This window comes from Bactrocera oleae, chromosome 6 (assembly GCF_042242935.1).
Source record: "Bactrocera oleae isolate idBacOlea1 chromosome 6, idBacOlea1, whole genome shotgun sequence".
Taxonomy (NCBI): Eukaryota; Metazoa; Arthropoda; class Insecta; order Diptera; family Tephritidae; genus Bactrocera; species Bactrocera oleae.
In genome coordinates, this window is record NC_091540.1 from 16,509,173 (window position 1) to 16,526,122 (window position 16,950).

Consider the following 16,950-nt stretch of genomic DNA (forward strand, 5'->3'; position numbering starts at 1 on the left):
TTCCGATATCAACACCCTTGATTACCTCAATAACTGAGAGACTAGTTCGCATATATTATATACAGACAGACAGACGGACAAATGAATATGGGTAAATCGACTCAGCTTGTCACATGATCATTAATATACTTGTATGTATACATTTTATGGGGTCTCCGAAGTTTCTTTTTGGGTGTTACATACATACATATATTGTGGCAAACTTAATACACCTTGCTCAGCGTATAAAAATACATACCAAAACACTGGAGCAAGCTTTGACGTTCCCAAATTCATTAAATATAAAATAGAAACTTGCTTTCCATTATAGATCTCCCTTTAACATTTACTTAAACACTTTATTTCCCACAATTCTTCTTTTTTTAATACGTACTCGTATAACACAACATTACAACAATTACATTTCTATGGCCTTAAAAGTATCAGATTCGCTTTCATTCAATAATTTTCTTAAATTATTTTTACGCCTTTCCCGTTCACTTTGTTTTTCACTAATCGACGACATTTCCGATTCGAGATCAGCTAGGCGAGCTTTGGTAGCTTTCATGCGTGAGGAAGCTTCGGTTGTGGTACTGGTATCACCCATTATGACGTTCTCACTTCTGATTTTAATACGTCTGGAAGAAAATGAACTCGCCTCCTACAAAGTGAAATTAATAAGCAAATATAAAATATTACGGTATTAACAAAATATACAAATTTATTTCCAAAAATATAACTGTACTTTACCTGATCATCTAAGTCGTCCAAGATAGACCTCGCTTTGCCGGTTCTTTCGATAGCTTTTAATGCTCTATGTTTTATGCTTTCACCGAATCCTGACTCATCTGTACCATTCAATTTCAATGACTTCAAAGTTGATTCGAATGGCTCTGCTGAAGCTCTATATTTCAATGACGATTTCAGTGAAGATTCTACAGCATTGGATTCATCTAAGCCCTTCAATTTCAATGGTTTGTAGGTAGAGCCCAAAATGTCTTCATCTACACATGTATATAAGAAAATTTTATATAATATACATTTAGAATGATATAGAGCAGGATCTCACCTTCATTATCCAGATATCTACTTCTTTCTGCAAGTCTCAACTTTGATTGCTTGAGTGTGGAGCCAAAAAGATCGGAATCTAAAGTAGATAGAAAATTCGTAATATAAGCTAAATTTAGTAAATTTTTTGTTTCTTTTATTACCCTCATCATCGAGCTGCAGTTTGGCTCTTAGTGAGGCTCTATATTTTTCGCGATCAAAGTCGTCCTCATCTTGCAAAAAGGTCACTTTCGGTGGTAAGCTGGTTTCACGAGCCAAAGGAACATGTGAATCTGAGCTCCTGTCAGTAATATTGATTGAAAATGTAAAAGTTAAATTGTGTAAGTGTAGTAATGAAAATTACAAGGGATGTTTTACAGAGCGCGTAATTTTTGAAAGCATTTGAAAAATTGTGAATAAGTTGAGGAAAAGTTGGGAAAATTGAACTCAAGGAAATTTCTGAGGCTAGTTTTCGAATTGTGATATACAATTTTTTAATTATAATCGATTGAAAGAATAAATAAAGTAATTTTTTAATCTATTACTTATCATATTTTATGAAAAAGCTTACCGGCCGACGCCTCTTTTATTGTCTATGCTTTCCAGTAACTTTTTGTAGGAGCTTTCACCCATATCGTAATTGGCGCCATAAATGCGAGTTCTTCGTGGGCGATAACTAGACATTCTGAAAGAACATTTACATATTAAATACGATTACTTTATTTTAAAATATTTTCAAATTTCTTACTCAATCTAAAATCTTAAGTTTGATATTGTTATTATTGAGTATGAGTAAATAAGAATTCTGTCAAAGGTTACGTAACATCAGGTATATTAAGTTTGCCACAAAGCACAAACACTATAATATATATATGTATATAAATGATCACCGGACGAGCCGAGTCAATTTAACAATGTCCGTCTGTCTATGTCATGGCATATAGCTATATACATATATCTTATACAAACTGATCGATCAAAATCAACTCCTTGTATGGAAGACTCTTTTATTTGACGAGATATCTCCACGAGTTAACGTTTTTTCTTAAAATCGTCTTTGTGTTGGTGCAAATTTTAAAAGGTTTTAACAAGTAGAAACTTATTTTGAAAATTAATGGTTTTTATGCAATAATGCGAAAAAAATATTTTATGAACATTGATAAATTTTGAGCTTTATTTTATTCAGAGAATTAAACAGTATAACAATTTTATAGAAAATTCCATTTTTACTGCAGTTTTTTATATTTAACTTATGTATAATAAAGAACGTAGAAGTTGATAGTTGAAGGCTAAAATATGGAACAAAATGTTCTACGAAAATGTTTAGACAGAAACAATACATATAAACGAGAAAATTCGTTCTAGCTAACTTATACTTTTGTTTTTTTCTAGCAGATCCTATACCTTCTAGAACATTCATATATAATATTACTTTCTTGCTCATGGGAATAATTTTTTTACGTAGAAATGTTAAGAACTTTATTAAAAGTACCCAAAACATACTTTGGAAATTCTACAAAAATTTCAGTAGGTCATAATCGAAGAATTTTTTTTTAACTAGAAGATATGAAATTTACATTGAAACGATCGGAAAAAATAAATAAATGATTATCAGCAAAATTATGATTTTTTTTCTTGTTTCCTGTGTAAAAATTTGTAAATATGTATTGTATATATACACATACATATGTATTTATAGTAACTTTTGCACGTTGCATGTAATATCTTACAAAATTTATTGTACTATAATGAGTCTATATTTTATTCAATTTTTATAAATTAATATAAACATTTGAATAAATATTTACAAAAGTTTACTCATTCATAAAACTCGGCGCTTTGTTTGCATATTTCTTTCATTTAGAAACTGATAAACTCTATATTATTTTTATAGTTAAGCATCGTGCATTAGCAAATGAGTTCCATAAATTAAAAAATAACTAATAAATATAAATAGGTATATTATACTCGTATGCGCATGTCATATATTTTGTGGATAAACAAACACTTTCTTTATCGTATTTTACCGAAATGGTTATAACTCATATTACTAATTTATTATTTACATGATACGTTGAAGGTTGTTTATGGCCATTAAGAAATGAGCAAATAAAGCCATTTTAATCATAACAATAAGCAATTATGAGCTCGAACATTCTGTCGTGTTATAAACCTGAATGTAGAATAAAATTTGCTTTCTTATGCGATAAAATAGAGAAGAAATCAATGAAAATGCTCCCATCACCAAATTTGGAGTTTACAAGCCTTTGCCTTTTTGCATATTTCGATACCTTTAAAAATATTATACTAAAATTTTAAATTAATATTTCAAATATTTTTTGAATAACAGCCTTTTAAAATGTAACCGTTCAGTTCAACCAGTTTATCTATAAAGGCTAAATGCACAATACTTTCTCAAAAACATTTTTCAAATTGCATGCAGTTGTAACTCGAAGACAATCACCGATCGCTGAGTGATTGTTTTCTTAACATTTTTTGTATGTTTCTCTGTACAATGACCCTCCATTGTACATGATTGTATGAAAAATGTAAATTTGGCGGTCCAAAGATATTTTGCAAATTTGGACATTTTTTTATTTGATACTAATAATGTAATGAAACCATTGAATTCCGTTTTTATCTCTCTCGGCTTAACTTCGTTGGATGTTGTTCATTGAGCGCAGCTTAGCACCGGTGGTTTTGGTGCAAACAATTTTTATAATAATCAAATAAATATGTAAGTATTTATCTACGGAGTACGACAGTCCTGTTATTTTTATTGTCGTTATAGCAACTTCATATAATAAATTTGTTGTCTACTCAGACGGTACTGTACATAATGCAGATATGTATGCTTTTTAGTAGCTGCATAATCCAAATAGATGTGCTTTAACAGTTCAAAAATGCCATTTATTTCGAAATAATCGTACTACAATATATATATGTATATATATATATTTTTTTAATTTCGGAACTCCTACTAATTGCTAATTTTTGCAACACTTATAAATACACATTTAGTACGCGTAATCGCACTTGGCACATTTACTTAGTACAGGTACGAGTATTTTTAGTAAAAATGTATAATACATTGAACATGATCCATATATACTATATATATGTATATGAACATTCATCTAGATTTGCTGCTAAAAGAAGGATTTATTTTGTATTTTGCTTATTGTCGTTTATGAAAAGGGCATAAAAATAGAAATGATTGTTGGTTGCGTTTCAAAAAACTTCTCATTTTTCGAAAATACTATATTCTATTATGATATTTTATACACCCATACCATACATATATATGTGTGTGTATGTTTGTACTTGAGTACATATGTATGCATATGCAGCACGCTATTTTGCGCCTATTTATTTATAATGTGAGTAATGATTTTCGCAGACTCGTAATGTCAAACTGCATATTATATTAACAATAGCCAAATATAGCGGGAATCACTGATAAATATACGTATGTATGTACATATGTATGTATATAGATAACAACCGTGATTCATCGTCTTCGGTAAAGTAATATTATGTACTCATATTTGTAGATATAGTCGTATATATGTAAGTCTATAAAACTATAGCAGACAAATTGGCAGACAGAAATCATTACTGAATGACACAGTTATTGTATACATATACATAGGTAGATATGAATTTCTATGTATTTAGGTATACGCTTAAAATGATACTATTTATTTTCAAAAAGCCTGCAGATAATTTAATAAACAAAATTATAATATAAAAAAATAAAAAATAACAATTAATAGCATTCTTTGATATTTTAATGATTAAGAATAATTTATTTAAGCCTTTAAGTAAGCCTAGGATTTTTGAAAACTCTACAGTCTTGGGTTAAAATGCATTTTAGAGTCAATTCTTCAACTATTGGAATTGTGAAAAAATCCCGAACCAATGCGCTGTAGCGTCGAAGCATTGGGGTTGGTCAGCGCCAGCAGATAACAATTTAAACGTGTTTTTCTAAAAACTGAATTTATTAAATATAGCAAGGATGGTACTCAGTGACTATCTCACATATCGAGCTGAAAATTTAACTGTAGGTTCACAATAACGTTATCTAGTAAACTCTGAATGGCTAACACAAGTCGTATGTGGATCCTGTACATTGAACATAGCAGAAGCTGCTCGAATCACGGGCGACCGTAGATACGCTCTTGATAAAGACTATTCCGAAGACCGACCCAGCAACTGCAATTTTGTATCGAAATGTCAAATTAAATGTTTTTATACACTTAATTACATTTTTAATAAAGTCTGAAGGAAAGAAATTCGATTTTTTGTTTAGAGCTCTAAACTAGCCTAACTGCTTAAGCATAAAAACATATGTATTTATATACATGTGCACATCTGGTATTCTATGATCCACAAAATAATTTATAGGAACGTAGTCAATATTCAAAATTGTTTATTCGAATTTTCAGCCAAAAAAATAAACAATTTTAAATTTTCCATGCGCCATTTTGATTTTAATTAACATGACTATGAGGTCACAAAAACATATTTACATACATACCTATGTATGTTTATGTGTAGTATATACATATGTATGTATGCATAAAAATGCAAAAGAGTGTGCATATTTCGAAATGTACGCTTGCCTCATTTGCTATAGTACAAGTATATATGTATGTACATACTTGGTGTATGAATTCTGCATCACCGATGTGAGATACCGGAATTCGCCGTGTTGTGTTGGAAAAAGGCGAAACGTTTCACTTAATTTCTTACACAATTAAATTTTCTCTTAATTTTTCATTGCTGAGTGCTAACTAGCCAAAGTTCAGTTATAATAATTTAACTAATGAGCGAATTGAAATATTGTTTAGTGAAGTCACTAAATATATAACTAAGTGCTTACAAAAATACATTATTGCTATATACATACATATTATACATAAGCAAGGAACAAAAATGTATTAAATTTTATTTTTCTAAATAATTGTAATTAAATATAATAATTTTAATTAAATAAATATTTCATTACAACATTTAAAAACAGTAGTCACCACAAGCATTTTCATATGTAAATACATATATGTCCTTTTAACTCACTTAATAGCAAAAAAATTTTCGAAATAATGTTTTCAATGCAAGAATCTCCTTTACATTCCTTTACACTGTCTCCGTTAAAATTACCAGCAATCCTTGGAATTTCGAATTCACAATTATATAATAATATTCAATAAACACCTTCTTCGGTTGAATGACTTTAAAATGCTTAATCGAAGTGGATACACGGCGTTTGAAAAAACTTGAAAACCTCAAAGCTCAAAAACACTTTTCAAAATTCTTGTAATTTCTCCACTTTCAATTGAAGCGTTTTCCTTTTTTTCACCAAACAAGCATGCAGCGGCTAAACTTACTTGAAAATATTTGCACCTCACAGTTCTTCTGTTACTTATCACACACTAATTTTAAAAATACAATACAATATGTTTCGAATAGCTGAGAAGAACTTTCAAAAATAGATCACAACGTACTCTTATTAATCACACATTTAACATCTCATACATATGTATAAATTTATACATATAAACACGCTTTTATATATGCTTATTTACACATCTTATATACAGACATATATATATGTATATGTGTATATATATACTTAGGTATACATAAGAGTATGTATATATACTCAGATATACATAAGTGTATATGCATGTTTGTAACCGAATTTTCGCACGTATTTAAAGCGTAACACACAAAATTTCACTATTCGTTTTTCCTCAATTCATTAAAATAATATAAATAAACCAAAAATGTGTGTTGGTGTGTAAATTTTTGAAATACCCTAGGCACTCTACCAAGAAATATTTGCGTAAATTCTTTTAAAAAAAATTAGAGTTGATGAAAAGGCCTATAACTTATTATTCGATTTGATTAATTCATACATAAATTAGAAATGTGAATAAACAGCACCTAATTTTAAAAAAATATCCACATTTTTAGGTTATATTAGGTTAGGTCAAATTGTTGGCTAAAAATATCGTAATGGGTATTTGCAAACATTATGACAAAGAAGTAAGGAAAGGCTAAGTTTAGGCATAACCAAACATTTTATACTCTCGTATTATCAAGAGTCAGAAAACCAAAATCAATATAAGGGGATATGAGATTTAGACAAAGATCTATATCAAGTTCTTTCAAATAGAGCACTAAACCACATTATGCTTAAGAGAACATATCCACTTAATTTCATTAAAATATCACGTTTAAAGTCAAATGGGAAGTCGAAATAAACTATATAAAAGCATTTAATTTAATGTTATGGCACGAACAAGTCATTAAGTACGGCTCTATGCGTTCCCTATTGACTGAAATATGGACCAAAGATCCTCTCTGTCCATAGAGCACACCAAACAGTGAATTTTTGAGGATGTAAAGGCGTCTCAATAATTATTTTGTGGATTAACATCATTGGATTAACATCACTTCAAATGCGACAATATTGTTTATTAACATACCACTTCAACCAAAAGCGAGCTTCATCGGCGAATAATTTTTTTTTTCTGATGGATGGCGGATGAACTCATACATACATCGAACTTTTCTGTCAAACCAAATGTCTGTCCCAAAGCGAAGCAAAAGTTCTATGTGAATCACCCATAAATCAAGCAACAACAAAAAGACCAAATCCCAAAAAATTACACCCGTCTAAAAGACACCAGCTGAGAAGATCTATCTCGATTAGTTGTAGGTGTTACAAACAACCGTTAGGTGAGCAAAACTATTATACTACTAACTAATAACTACTGGTTGCTCGAATAGGGTACAATTTCGAAATAGGTGAAAAAAAAGAAATTAAGCAGAATTCTTATGTATTATAAGCAATTGATTTTCCTATAAAATAATTTGATTATCAGTAGAATCCTTCTGTTTCTTGCATTCTGACATAGTTGGGAGAAATATGGAATGGACCATTAATCGCGTACAGACGTTACTAGTAGGCTCATTCATTCATCACGAACTGCTTTGTATGGTTATAGTCATGACACCTTTAAAATGATCTTGCCTTAGGAAAATTTCATTTCCTATCATCTACCCATGTTATTATTATAATTATCTAACATCTAAATTTTCGTGGATAAAAACTCTGTGTGACTATTGAAAAACATAAGCATAGTTTCTGTTGAGACTTTATCTAACATGTTCGAATCGTAGCGCCACCAGTTTTCGTATAATACCGTAATATGCATGCAGAGTGTCCGCAGTGTACTATAATTAGCTAATTCACCTTAAGTCCACCTACTTAATGCTGAATAGAGGAACTCATTTTCTACATATTTCTCATACTTGATATGCAAACAATTGAAACAAGTTGAAATAATAAGAGAAAGCAAAACATAATTTCGATGTTTTGAAGATTTCTTTTAAGCATTTCGCCGATTTTACGCCCAGCCATTGAAGGCGTTTTTGCGGAAATAGGAGCTTAGGTGCCAAAATGTATATATTTTTTATCATACAGATATGTGTATCTACATATATCTTTATATGAGTACAGATGTATAATATATTCATATGTGTTCACTTAAGTACATAAGAATTGGAAACTTGTTTATTGCAGATTTGGATAAACAAAAGAAACACTTGTGCTCATATTCTCCAGAGTTCCAATGTTAACAGCTGTAACGTCAAATAGAGCAAGTGTATGGGCGCATGTGTTTTGTTCTTTTTGCTTAAAAAAAGGGGAAACACATACAAATGCCATATGCCCACGCACCAGACTATGTACACATACATATGTATGTATGCATGTACTATACGCTTAATGGGTACATTCTTATACACCATAGGTACGTATGTATTGTTTTTGGTAGGAGGGCATTAGGGTTGTTGTAGTCGATGGAAATGATTTCATGTGAATACCAAAAACTACTGCATAAAACCATATCGGCTGACTATTGTGTTTTCGGGCGCTTTCGAGGGGCTAAATGGTTATTTTGGGGCTAAATGGTTATTTAGCGGGTTATCGATTGGAGTCAGAATCTATTTTAACCCCTTTAAAGTAATCCCCCTAGGAATTATTACATTTATGCCAATGCTTTTTCCAATCCCCGAAGCACTTCTGAAATGCGCTTTTCGGTATGGCCATCAGCTCTTTCTTGATCTCATCAATTGGATAGGAAAAAGTCGCAAGAAGCCGAATCTGGTAAACATGGTGGTTGAGGCATGATAACGGTTTTGTTTTTGGCCTACGACATTGGTTTTTCTCAATTGCTTTTAGCAATTTCGGAACAAACTTCCCTGACACACGTTTCATGCCCAAAACATTCGAGAAATTGAATGGCATGAGCCGATTGATATGCCAACATCCTCTGCAACTTCCCTGATAGTGATTCGACGATTTTCAAAAACGATTTTTTTCACTGTTTTGATGTTTTCTTCGCTTATTGAAGGTCGCACCTGCTAAATTCTCATTGTCATCAACATCTTTTCGGCTTCTGTAAAGCGATTTTACCACTTATAAACACTTTTTTGAGACAAAGTGAACTCTACTCTACTAATAAACCAAGAAAAAGTAAAATATGTGAAGGCGTTATTTTTATAGTCTTGCAACATGTTGCTACAGAGTATAATAGTTTTGTTCACCTAACGGTTGTTTGTATTACCTTAAACTAATCGAGATAGATATGGAGTTATGTATATACTTATAATATATGTGAATGATTAGAATGACGAGACGAGTTGAATTCTGAGTGACTGTCTGTCCGTCCAAGCGATAATTTGGGTAAAATTTTAGATATTGTGATGAAACTTGGTACATATGTACATATATTGCTCGGCACCCAAGGGATGTTTGTATTGCAGATGGGCGGAATCGGTCGATAGCCACTCCATTAAACAAAAACCTTTATAGTGCCATAGCTAAGCACGATGATATACAACGGTAATTTAGTAGAGGGACATCTGTGGGATAAAATTTTTTGTTTAATAGTGGTCATGGTTAAGCCCCCTAAATGGTTAAATGTACATATCTTCCAAACTACTCAAGCTATATCAACCAAACTTGCTGAGAAGAAGTAATTTTATGACCTCTTTAAACTCTGTGAAAATTTGTAAAATCAGATAATAACCATGCTAACCCCTTATATAACGGCCTGCTCTTATATAACAAACTTTTAAGTTCCATCTGATTCTTTCACTTTACAGTATACAAATCAAACATCAATAAAATATCAGCCCCATATACCAGTTCTTTTAGGCCCATATACCTAACATAAATATCTTCGAACTTCCGGTTTACTTAATACAGCATCTATCGGTCAATAAGTAAAAATCTAAATGAAATTCAGAAATAATCTATTTCTAATAACAGTCTACCCTCTCATATCAAATGGATAAAATCACAACGATGATTTCCCTAGTTTAATATAAAGTTTTGTCAACACCTGAAAAAGCTTCCCAGGCTTTGATCCTTGCAAATTCCAAGAGTATAAAATGTTTGGTTACACCCGAACTTGGCCCTTCCTAGCTTGTTTAATTTATCATTTCTTTGAAGTTTCGCATTAACCAAAAATGCTATGTTTTGCACTAACAAAATACTATCAACCTTATTGACCGTTTCACAGAATATTCCAGCGTATACAGCCCGAAGTGTAAAAGAATGATTTCTTCTATAGAAAAAATTATAGTTTTGTACCAAGAAGCTAGAAATAAAGCTTCCACCTCAAATCGGCGAAGGAGAGTATGAGCTCTTATAGAAATCTCTATATATGAAAAAGAAGCCACAAGATGACACATCGATTTCTGGGATTAGCAATTACAAATTACTGTCTGTCAGAATAATTTTGAACTGGGGACAGCCCACGGTAGGAAACCACGAAGCAATTTATGCTGTCATGAAAAACGCAATAAAAAATTCCATCAAGAGTTCGGAGGGATATTCATTTGACGATATTATCCAACCCAAGAAAGAAATAGGGCAAGAAGTTGTCCAAACAATATATAATATACATATTATTCCTAATGATGCCATTAGTATTATATAACAAGTAAGGAAGGGCTAAGTTCGGATGTAACCGAACATTTTATACTCTCGCAAAGTCAAATGGTATACTCGTTTGAGATTTCTTTGTGGATTGACTGATATTTTCGGTAGAAGGTCAACTATAGGCACTGGGGTCCACATATTTAGTACTTAGGGGTTTGAACAGTTTTGGTTCGATTTAGACAATTTTTGGCCGCAAGGTGGCATACTTTAATTGCATTATTCACTCAAAGTTTTACCCCGGTATAATCATTGTTACCTGATTTGCATAGTGGAAAGTGAAAGAATCAGATGGAATTGAAAATGGTGTTACATGGGAAGTAAGCGTGGTTGTAGTCCGATTTCGCCCATTTTCGCACTATAACATAGAAACATGAAAAGAACGTTATGCACCGAATTTGGTTGAAATCGGTTGAGCAGATCTCAAGATATGGGGTTTCACCTAAAAGTGGGCTGTGCCACGCCCACTGACTAATTTTGAACGCGGTTCCTATAAACCCAATTTATACCATCTCAGAGATAAAATTTAATGTCTCTGGCGTGTTTAGTGCTTGATTTATCGCGCTTTTAGTAGTTTTTAACAGTACCGTTATATGGGGAGTGGGCGGAGTTGCCACCCGATTTCAACTATTTTCACACTGTCAATAGAAGTGCTAAAAACATTTGCTTCCAGTGAATTTTCTTATTATAGCATTAGCGGTTTAGGAGATATGCACATTAAACCTATTAGAGGCGGGACCACGTCCACTTAAAAAAAAAATTAACTGCAGATGCCCCTCCCTAATGTGATCCTGTGTACCAAATAACAGTCTTGTATCTTATTGCGGAGCTTAGTTATGGCAATTTATTTGTTTTTGATTAATGGCGTTTTGTGGGCGTGGCAGTGGTCCGATTACGCCCATCTGCAATACCAACCGTCTCACGGTACCAAGAAATATGTCTACCAAGTTTCAAAAAGATATCTCAATTTTTACTCAAGTTAGAGCTTGCACGGACGGACGGACGGACGGACAGACAGTCACCCGGATTTCAACTCGTCTCTTCATCCTGATCATTTATATATATATAACCCTATATCTAACTCGATTAGTTTTAGGTGATTCAAACAACCGTTAGGTGAACAAAACTATTATACTCTGTAGCAACAGGTTGCGAGAGTATAAAAATGTCAATCACTTGGTAAGCAATGTCAAGCTTATGTCTGGAAGGCAGTACATTTGTTGGATAACATCTAGTTGTACACCATAAGTGCAAGGAAAATATTGCAAAGCATCAAGAAAATATATCTACGGTATCTTCAAATAATATGTCCACTGTTGATAGAGATGATATTATTGTAATCGATATATCATCACCTGCAAAAATCGTCAACATCTGCCATGGTAAATTGGAAATACTTCTATTAGATATCACCCTGTGTATCGTCTCTAATGTAAGAATTATTAACTTTTAAACCTTTTAAATAGAAAAGAGCATAGAAAATAATGAAAAACACACACATACTTGTATGAATGTTGAAAGGGATAGGATAAACCGAACGAGTATGAACATAACATATATTATAGGTACATACACGATGCACCCACACTTGAAGTAGAAACGTTTGTAGGCATTGACTACACCCAATTCGAATATATGTAGGTTTATGGTAACTAGTTGGAATCTAGCAAATTATGATACCTTGAGCAGAGGATATTAAGTTTGCCACGAAGTTTGTAGCACCAGAAGGAAACGTCAGAGATTCTATAAACTACATATGTATATATACATGGTTAGTACGACGAGTCTGTACGCCTCTCTATCTGTATATAGGCGAACTACTTCATCTGTTTTTAAGATATCGATCTTAAATTTTTTAATTCTGCCCAAAAAGCTTTGTCCGCCGATATCAGACCACTATAGTATATTTCCATTCAAACTGACCGATCAAAATCAAGTTCTTGTATAGAAGACTTTTTTATCTGACAAATTATCTTCACGAAATTTTACGTTGATTATTGAACAAGGTAAAGAAATGTATATTGACGAAGGCATAATGCCGTTGTTCTCATGTCAACTTTTACAGTTGTTTTATGACAGCGCGCAATTTCCATCAGCTTATGCGTCAGATTTGACGTGTCAACAATAGTGTTGCACTAGTATAGAATTACGGTCGTACTTACATACAAATCGTGGTGTGAAATAAAAAATATGTCGTCTATCAAAAGAGTATTATAGCGACAAGCTCCCACTTTATATTTTATTGTAACGTAATTAGGTAATCATCTCCTTATAATTAAATTGTACTACAATTTTAACTAACTTTTTAGTTGGTATTCATATTTATAGATAGGTATTGTATTTATTTATAGAACATTTGCATATTTTTGGTTAATATAAGCTTTGGTGTGATAATTATGAGTACGAATTGAGGCAGCCAGAGTTTGAACAAGTTGCTTATCCCTTTTGCTTGAACATGTGTATGAGTCAAGGTCGCGTCCACTGTTGACGAAACAAAAACAAAGCCAAATATATAAAATGTATGGAAAACAACTTCGTTTAACGGCTGTCTAACTAGTTAGCCGATTGCAATATCTTACCTAGCGTTGTTTGTTCTTAGCACGCGTTCGGCCCAAGTTTGTGCGCGCGGTATTTCCCTTGAAACGCCAACCTGCTTCTTATCCAAGTAATCAATTACGTCATCATAGTAGTTTGTTCTGTAGTTATACATGTATTTATACTGCAAGAATTGTGGCCTGGAAAATAAATGATCAATAAACGTTTGTTGGTGAGATCTAACTATTAAGCACCAAAATGAAATTCATTAAAACCAATGTTGATCCTTTCTCAACTTACCTCACCCAGTGGCGATATAATTGCACGGGCTTTCGGTAGCCATCGTCTTCTGGTGGCGGTGGTGGTGGTGCCGATTCTTCTTCGGCGGCAGCTGCTTCAGGTTCTTCTCCAGCGGGGGTGCTCTGCCCACCACCCGTGGCAGGGGTAGCACCTGCATCTGCGGCAGTGGGAGTGGCAGCTGCAGCTGCAGGAGTAGGGGCAGCGGCAGCGACTGGCTCACTATCACCCTCATCGAAACCCCATGGATCCTCCTCATCAGCCATTATACGAGTTTACTTGGAAGATATGTAAGAAAAAAAGGAAGCAACTACTTGAATTATTTTAAAGTTCACTAGTTAAAAGGTTGGTACTAGGTAAAAGTGAAATTGGTTAGGTTTTCGAATTTTAATTTTAATATCTCAGCTGCCTCAAATCTAAAAAGAGAAATAAAGTATCTAGATACAATCCTATATGCAAAACTAAAGTTAAATCGAAAATTTTAGGTACGGCATGAGTAATGAGTGAATGAAGTTAGAGTAAAGAATAAATGAAATGTAGCATATGAAAGTAACAATATCTTGTCAATTACTTGGAGACAAATGATTCGATCACTATCAAATTTTTTCAGCATGTTCTGTATATAATTCTTCTTCTGAACACAGAGTATTTTCAGAAATAATAGAGAAGATTATGTAGAATAAAATTATGTAAGCAAATATGCAATATGTTATGACGAACATTAAATCACTGGTTACCAGTATAAAAAGAGTATAGAGATGCCTCCTTGAAGTGATATAAAAGGTTGCTATTCTGTCTATATTTACCCCTATCTAATATTTTACAACTCGATTATAGTAAATATTATTTCAGGCTTCAGAAAAACCTCTACATAGTATGCCAAACCTGAAGAAGGCATTTCAAACTTCTAACAATAATGTTTAAAAAAAAATTTGATATGCTGAGAAAAACGTTAGTAAGTAAATAATACATGTTTATCGGCTTTGTGAAAGTTTTGATCCGAGTTTTATTTAAAGCGAGGCAAATATTTCTCATTTTGAAACATTTACGATCTTCAGTTGTAGATGCATATATCCATATATATGGTAAATAATAAGTTATATTATTTTTGTGCAAAAATGTAACCTTCTAGCGCCTCAATATATAGTCTTTTTGACCTTTTTCCTGTTTGAACGCTAGCTATTATGCCATATGGTGGACTACTTTTAATTCTTTGTGGCATTTGGGTTTTTGATTACGTGCTGTATAGTGTATATGTAGACATATGTGTAGTTTACTTAAGCAATTTTGTAAAGTTAATTTTTGTAGTATTCTTTTTTTTTTCATTTTAAACATTTTACAACAATAGTATCACACTCGCTCCTCTAATGTTAATTGTTTTTTCACAGTCTTCTGTGATTATAGTTAGCTATAAGAGAGTTCGAGCTGGCCTTAATTTTATTGTGAGCTTCTATCAAGATAAGTATTACTTGGTTTATAGAAAATTTATAGAAAATTGTATTTCATTATATTACTTTTTATAAATATATTTTTTGTTGCTGAAACTCAACAAAATTCATGGAAAAATTTAATTTTTGAAAACTGACATTGTTCCGTTGTCCAAAAGCGCTTTCGCATATTAAACGGCAACAATAGTGTGATCGTTTACTCTGACAATTAATTCTAAGCCAACGTTATGTATGAACACAGAAATAAACTTAGTTAAATTGAGACAGCATTTGTTTAAAAATTTATTTTGTAATTAAATATTATAAATAAAATTTTTAAAAAATTATTATGTTTTCGTTAACTGCAAGCTTTTTTTAATTTAAATAAAAAAACAAAAATTTAAACTATTTATATAAAATTAAATATTTCAAACGCCACAAAGTATTTTTGAATTTTACTTGTAAATATTAAACTTTGAATAAAAAAAATAAAAAAAAATATATTAAACAGCTATTAATACTGAAACGGTTTATTTGTAACAAGTTCGCACAAAATTATTTATTTTCTTTATTATTTACTTTAACTTCTTAAATACCTTGCGCCAATACTATTAAAGTTATCAATTCAAGTTATGTAATCGCCACGAAAACTAAATAAATACAATAAGCGCCTTATTTGCCTGTTGATTGCTTCAATGTCAATATGTTAACAAAATTAACTAAGTTCACGCCAAATTCTTTCAATTTCCTTTATATTCATTACGATTTGTTTTTACGCTTTTTTGGCGCCTCGCACACCACTGCAACACTGCTAGCTGCAATTATGCAACTTGTTTGCGCCAAATATGGCAAGAGCTTATCACATTTCGTTCGTGTGGACCACTTACAGCTCTCAAACAGATTTCAACAGATAAAACAACTGAAATAATAACCTTAAAATATGCTTGATGTTGCACAATAACCCCAAATTAATTTATAAATAATTTTTTTTTTCAAAATAATTTAACTTAAAATAATATCGGAAAGCGTAGCACTTTTTAGTAAAAATAAATATTTTTAAATAAACTTTGCATACAAATATTATTTGATATACAATGTATTATATTATGTATATATTATTTTATTAGCATGCGTGCGAAATCTCAACAAATGCACAATTGAATTTTCTAATCGCTTCAAATGTTCAACTATTAATTGATACCTTTAAGAGGTTGATGTTGATTGAAGAGGTATACAAAAAACACTGCAATCGAGAAAGTTAATTTAGAAATTGGAAGCCTAACCAATTACTGAGGCGAAGGTTTTATCGCATTTTATTTGTAATGATTAACCAATCAGCGTCAAGTAGACAACAACTACGCCAATTAATACCTTTGCAAAAAACACTTTTAGATTTAAAGGCAAATACACGTATTTAATTTAGTGCAGTGCAATGAGCATTGATTAATTACGCTTGGCAAGTACCCGATAATATTAAACTTTTGAACGCAATGTTCTCACACATTGCGCATTACATTGGTTGTATGTCGGCATGCAAAGGAATCTATGTACACGAGTTTGTAGTGTTTGGTTGAAAATTGCAAAACCCCATTGAAGTACCAGATGCAATGAAGCATGTGCCAGCATATTTTTGGTGAACACTGTATG

At 32.0% G+C, this 16,950-nt stretch overlaps 2 protein-coding genes across 5 annotated transcripts; both read right to left on the reverse strand.

Moving 5' to 3' along the window:
* Positions 1-298: 298 nt before the first annotated feature.
* LOC106617949 (transcriptional regulator ATRX homolog) lies at positions 299-6,532 on the reverse strand. 2 transcript variants are annotated; one of them, XM_014235433.3, is made up of 6 exons: positions 6,417-6,532; positions 1,598-1,711; positions 1,191-1,327; positions 1,049-1,126; positions 730-983; positions 299-640 (listed from the first exon to the last, which is right to left on the reverse strand). In XM_014235433.3, the coding sequence occupies exons 2-6, from the start codon at positions 1,708-1,710 to the stop codon at positions 398-400; spliced, it is 825 nt and encodes a 274-aa protein (XP_014090908.1). In that variant the 5' UTR covers position 1,711; positions 6,417-6,532; the 3' UTR covers positions 299-397. The 2 variants fall into 2 exon arrangements, with proteins under 2 accessions (XP_014090908.1, XP_014090909.1); XM_014235434.3 differs by lacking the exon at positions 6,417-6,532 and adding an exon at positions 6,106-6,403.
* Positions 6,533-13,240: 6,708 nt separating this feature from the next.
* On the reverse strand, positions 13,241-16,612 carry fln (flightin). Of its 3 annotated transcripts, none has more exons than XM_014235438.3 (4): positions 16,505-16,612; positions 13,880-14,186; positions 13,624-13,779; positions 13,241-13,525 (listed from the first exon to the last, which is right to left on the reverse strand). In XM_014235438.3, exons 2-4 carry the CDS (start codon positions 14,140-14,142, stop codon positions 13,390-13,392), a joined length of 555 nt encoding a protein of 184 aa, XP_014090913.1. In that variant the 5' UTR covers positions 14,143-14,186; positions 16,505-16,612; the 3' UTR covers positions 13,241-13,389. The 3 variants fall into 3 exon arrangements, with proteins under 3 accessions (XP_014090913.1, XP_069967560.1, XP_036216435.1); XM_070111459.1 differs by having other exon boundaries at positions 13,880-14,154; positions 16,505-16,595; XM_036360542.2 differs by lacking the exon at positions 16,505-16,612 and adding an exon at positions 15,900-15,923.
* Positions 16,613-16,950: the final 338 nt, after the last annotated feature.

Bases quoted from the DNA above. Each gene is read 5' to 3' on its own strand.
- LOC106617949 (XM_014235433.3), bottom strand. From the start codon at position 1,710: ATGTCTAGTTATCGCCCACGAAGAACTCGCATTTATGGCGCCAATTAC. The intron at 1,328-1,597 runs GTAAGCTTTTTC...TATTACTGACAG, and splicing joins AATAAAAGAGGCGTCGGCCG to GAGCTCAGATTCACATGTTC. The intron at 641-729 runs GTAAAGTACAGT...TTCACTTTGTAG, and splicing joins TGGACGACTTAGATGATCAG to GAGGCGAGTTCATTTTCTTC.
- fln (XM_014235438.3), bottom strand. From the start codon at position 14,142: ATGGCTGATGAGGAGGATCCATGGGGTTTCGATGAGGGTGATAGTGAG. The intron at 13,780-13,879 runs GTAAGTTGAGAA...TTTATTTTCCAG, and splicing joins TTATATCGCCACTGGGTGAG to GCCACAATTCTTGCAGTATA. The intron at 13,526-13,623 runs GTAAGATATTGC...TTTCGTCAACAG, and splicing joins CTAAGAACAAACAACGCTAG to TGGACGCGACCTTGACTCAT.